The 5436-nt window shown below is 42.9% G+C and overlaps 1 protein-coding gene across 1 annotated transcript; it reads right to left on the reverse strand.

Annotated features, from left to right (window-relative positions):
- Positions 1-4079: 4079 nt before the first annotated feature.
- Positions 4080-5229, reverse strand: LOC115078858 (olfactory receptor 226-like). The gene has a single exon (XM_029581910.1). It carries the CDS (start codon positions 5212-5214, stop codon positions 4411-4413), a length of 804 nt encoding a protein of 267 aa, XP_029437770.1. The 5' UTR covers positions 5215-5229; the 3' UTR covers positions 4080-4410.
- Between the last annotated feature and the right edge of the window lie 207 nt (positions 5230-5436).

Genomic DNA, 5436 nt, shown 5'->3' on the forward strand with positions numbered 1-5436 from the left:
ATGGTTTATATGCCTGTCCACTTATATCCTCATTCCCTATCACCATCTCCTTTCTCCTCACCAGACTCTTCTCTCTCCCTCTGAAGAGCCTGAATCATTACACATTTCTCTTCAGAAAAACCTTTGCGCTCTCTTCTCTGCCTCCATTACACACTGCCCCCCCCCCCCCCAGAATTGCCCTCCCCTCACTGTGTGACTCCTCTGTCACTCGTGTCCGGTGCCCGTTACACTGTAATCTCATTGGTAAGGTTCCTAGAGCTTTCTTCATCTCTGACAGTCGTATAATTTTTATGCCTTATTTTATATCTCCTTGACATGCTCATCACAACAGACAGTGATGGCACATCAGATAAAACATTGACTCAGGTTAACATTCATAGAGTACTTACCTCCAGGACACGGGATGGGACTGCACCAGCTCTCGTGAGTTAATCCTAACCCATCAGCAGTATTTATCCTCATTGCAGGGGCCTCTGGGAATGGATCCCTGAGGTTGACATCACGAATCATAGCTCACGTGGAAAGATGAGCAGTAACTTTGCTTTGAGCATTTGGTCAGAATGTGTGTCAGCATTTCATCATCAAGATTAATGAGCCTAAGTTATACACACTGAGAGAGGCCAGACTTCCAAAATGTGCAGAAAGTGACTCCCATGAGTGACAGACACTGCCTCCTTCCCAATGCAAAGACGGACCTGCCCCCTAATTGTGATTTACCCTACTGTGCCCCTCATCTTGTCAGGATGATAGATGCATTGGGTTCTCTTCTTAGTGGTTTCGCTCTTTACATTTACCTTTACAAATGGATGTTTTATACATTCTGAAGGTTTCGCTGGTTGTGGAGAATATTTTGGATGGGGAATGATCCCTGTTTCCTGAGGCTCTCACTGCTCTTTGACTGTGCACCTAAAATGTAACTGAGCAGTGCAGAGTGAGAGTCATGTCTGCAATTTATGTGTAAAAAGGACCTTTGGATTAAATTAAGGGTAGTAGCCAAGGCCATCGGTCAGTCAGCTGCTTTCCACCCTGTATTATTTGGGTGTTCTTTCTTCTTTCACCTGTATGAGAAGACAGTGAATCCCAACCTCTACTTTACATCCATTGCTCCTACCATGTGACAGGGGCCGGCCAATGGCACTGATAGCCCCTGTCACATGGTAAGGGCAAAGGGCTATTATCAGCGCCATTTTGATTAGTGGCAGCCGACGGCCCGAGAGCGGGAGATTGCTCCCGGGACCCCCACTGGACCACCAGGTACTTTTAAAATGTTTGGGGGGGGGGGGGGAGTCGGGAGGTTGGGGGAAGGTAAAGGATATGTTTTAAAGGGTCGGGGTGGGACGGGTGCAGCCGATAAAAAAAAACAAAAAACTGATCGGACCACACACAAAAAATGTCCCAATAGTCCCCGAACCCGGAATCAGAATCAATTCCTATTCTGAATCACAGCTCTAATTTTCAGTATGTTCTTCAGTATTTTCTATGCCTTGTTATTAGTTACTCCTTTTATCCTATTCCTATTCCCCCCCCACCCCCGTTCTTTGGTTCCACGTTCGTTCCCTTGTTTCCCCCACCCTTGTTCTCTGTAATACGTTACGTTACCTGTAAACCGATGTGATGTCCCCACGAACTCCGGTATAGAAAGGTTCTTAAATAAATAAATAAATATCCAGCATCATTGAGCTGATTAACTGCCTGATTCACTAAGGGTTTTTCTCATAGACAAAAAATGGGAGAAAAGCCTTAATGAATGTGGCCCTAAGTTTGGAAGTTAAGCAGCCGCACTGCTGAATATCTTGACCAGGTTAGCCAGATATTCACACAGAGCACTGGGAGTGCGTGACTTCTGAAATAAAGGTAGGGGGGTTTTCTAGTTAGGGCTGGGGGGTGGGTTATATAGGGGAAGGGAGGGGAAGGTGGGGGAGAGCGGTAGAAAAGTTCCCTCTGAGGCCGCTCCGATTTCGGAGCGGCCTCGGAGGGAACAGAGGCAGTCTGTGCGGCTCGGCATGCGCAAGTTGCACAGTTGTGCACCTGATTCCTTGTACATAGTTTTGTTACATTTGTTACTTTATTATGTTGCTGTTTATGGGCTCTCAATGTTACCCCAAGCAGTCCCAAGTGCTTGTTCTCTCTTACTTCTTTGCCATCTTCTTTGTTCCTATGTAATCCCTCCCTATAGTTCTGCTGTAAACCGATATGATGTCTCCACTAATATCGGTATAGAAAAGTCTATAAATAAATAAATAACCAGGAGCTGCAGCTGAGATATCTGAGTTTGTCCCCATGTCAGTCACCAAATTCAAAGAATGCTTTTTTAAATAATAGAATAATTTATTTTCTATTAAGAACTTTTTTTAAGGCAGCTTTTACCTCTCTGTTTTTCAGGCTATAAATCACCGGGTTAAACATGGGAATTAAAACATTATAGAGCAGAGCAAAGAGTTTGTTAATATCCAGTGACTGCATGGATGTTGGCCTTGCATACAAAAATGTCACGGTCCCATAGAAGAGAATAACGACCGTGAGGTGGGAGGAGCAGGTGGAGAAGGCTTTGCGTCTCCCCTCCGTGGAACGGATCCTCAGGATGGTGGAGATGATGTAAACATAAGATGTCAGGGTTACAGTAAAGCAGGGCAGTCCTACAAACCCACCCAAAATGTACGTTGCACTTTCAATGGTGGAGGTGCTGGAGCAGGAGAGTTTCAACAATGCTGAGAGGTCACAGAAGAAATGGTTAATCTCATTGGATCCACAATAAGACAAATGAGACACAAGAAAAGGATAAGCCAGGGCTTCCAGAAGCCCAACGATCCAGGACTCTGCAGCCATCATCACACAGAGCCTCGGATTCATAATCACAGCGTAGCGCAGGGGGTGACAACGCCATCCTAGCAGCTGCATTTTCATTAAGCAGCGCACAAATAAATCAGTAAGAGCAGGAGGAAAAGGGGGATTTATAGCTCTGGATACTCAGCAAACCCCAGAATGATGAATTCTGTCACTGCTGTGAGATTTTTCTCTTCCATTGGGTTAGGGAGGAAAGGAAGGTCTGGAGAGAAAGAGGCAATAGCAATCCAGCTCATGCCATGCAGAGGAGGGGGTGAGGAAATGAAGTCCACTGTCTCTGTGACATTCACAGTTAGCTTAGCGTTTGGCTAAAAGGCAGCAGTGACTCTCATTCAGCCTTTGGGTAATTGTTGAGTTCATGGAATACAGGACAGATCTTCCACTTGCTGGCATTTGCACTTTCGCCCACTACAGAAATGCAAGAGGGGCGTTTACGTGCCCGGAAGCTTGTGCAATAGCTATGAAAGCTGAGGACCTCTAATTTACACACTTGGATCAATGTAATCTCCTCACACTTTATCTGAAATTCCTATCCTTCCTTACATTATACCCCTATCTATTCCCAGGTGACCTGCACACAACCTGGATCACAATGATTTGAAGGACCTGCACTGAGGAATTACAAAGGCATGTAATACAAACTTCTGTTTGATAAAGACAGGACTCCACACTGAATATACCCTTCATAATGATAACATTTACTGCGTTGGTGATAAGACAAAGAAAGGTCTTCGATACAACATAGTGTGTGGTAGCAAGCAGTGAGAGGAATAGTTTGATATTACTGTGTTTGAATTGAAACTGTGCTAAGGTTGCTGCTTTGATAGATAGTAAAAGACTTTTAACGCATTTAGTAGGCAATGCAACACACATAATTGACAGTAGCACTGTGGTCAAAAGCAAGAAGAGAGAGGCATAGTTTAAGTTTTAGAACTTTAAACATTTAATAGTTTTCATAAGTAAGTTAGAGTTCATTTAAGCAGGGGTTTCAGAATTAACTTCCATGCATCTGATTTTGCTTTTAGACAGAAGTTTATACATGGTTATGCTGAATTCATGCAAGCTGCTAATTAATAACAGGTGAAGTTTGAGACACTAAATTAGAAAATTGATGCACAAAGTAGAATCAGCAAAATAAGGCATTGATTTCTCTTCACCTAATACTATCCAGAGAGCCATGACAGGAAGTGTTGTGAACCATTTATTCCCCTAAGGATAGAAAAATTGGGACAGAGGATATTGGAAAAAGAGCAGGACAAAGACAATATAAGCCACAGAAACATCTGTGGAATCTACATGAAGTAACAGAGAAATGCATGGGACTCTGTACGGCACTTCTGTGTAATATTTACAAAGTATCCTTTTCTTTGTGGACTGTGGTTCAATTGTATCCTTTTAAATGATTGTGCCATTTTTGTGGTTTTTCATTATTTACAATGTAACTTTTTGAAGTCTAGCCTTACTGAATTTTTTTCATTGAAAATAATTTGTATACACTTTGGCAGTACACATGCTATGAATGCATAACACTGATGAGATTTTAGAACTGGTGAGAGAAATGATTGATTAGGGTATGCAATCAATATATGTTTGTGTTCTTTTAATAAATAGAAACATCTTTCTTCTATTAAAGACTTTTCTTATGGCAGATTTTACCTCTCTGTTTTTCAGGCTGTAAATAATAGGGTTAAACATGGGAATTAAAACATTGTACAGCAGAGCAAAGAGTTTGTTTTGATCCAGTGACTGCATGGACGTTGGTCTCATGTACAAACAGATCAGAGTCCCATAGAAGAGAATAACGACCGTGAGGTGGGAGGAGCAGGTGGAGAAGGCTTTGCGTCTTCCTTCTGCGGATCGGATCCTCAGGATGGAGGAGATGATGTAGCCATAAGATGTAATTGTTACAGTAAAGCAGGGCAGTCCTACAAACACACCAAAAATGTATGTTACACTTTCAACGGTGGAGGTACTGGAGCAGGAGAGCTTCAGCAGTGCTGAGGGGTCACAGAAAAAATGGTTAATCTCATTGGATCCACAATAGAAGAGATGGGAGAGAAGGATAGTGTGTGAGACTGGTTCCATAAATCCAAAGATCCAGGTCCCTGCAGCCATCAGCACACAGAGTCTCTGGTTCATAATCACAGCGTAACGCAGGGGGTAACATATCGCGACATAGCGGTCATAAGCCATGACTGAGATAATGATGAATTCTACACATACAAAACACATGAAAAAATGCATCTGTGTAAAGCACCCAACTGCAGAAATCTGATGTCTCTTTGTTAACAAAATATCCAGCAGTTTTGGGAGAGTGACTGAGGTAGAAGAAATATCAAGGAAAGACAAGTTACAGAGGAAAAAGTACATGGGGGTGTGCAGGCGAGGGTCCAGGCACGTCAGGGCTATAATAGTGAGGTTCCCCACCTGGATGGTCAGATGAATCAGCAAAAACAGAAGGAAAAGTGGAATTTGAAGCACTGAAAATTCAGGAAATCTCAGAATGATGAATTCAGACACTGTGGTGAGATTATTCTCTTCCATTGGATTCTGGGAGGAAAGGAAAGAGATGGAAACAAACAGCTCATTCCA

The sequence above is a fragment of the Rhinatrema bivittatum genome, chromosome 16, assembly GCF_901001135.1.
Source record: "Rhinatrema bivittatum chromosome 16, aRhiBiv1.1, whole genome shotgun sequence".
In the NCBI taxonomy this organism is placed as follows: Eukaryota; Metazoa; Chordata; class Amphibia; order Gymnophiona; family Rhinatrematidae; genus Rhinatrema; species Rhinatrema bivittatum.

Excerpts from the sequence above, each read along its gene's own strand:
- LOC115078858 (XM_029581910.1), bottom strand. The coding sequence starts at position 5,214 with ATGTACTTTTTCCTCTGTAACTTGTCTTTCCTTGATATTTCTTCTACC.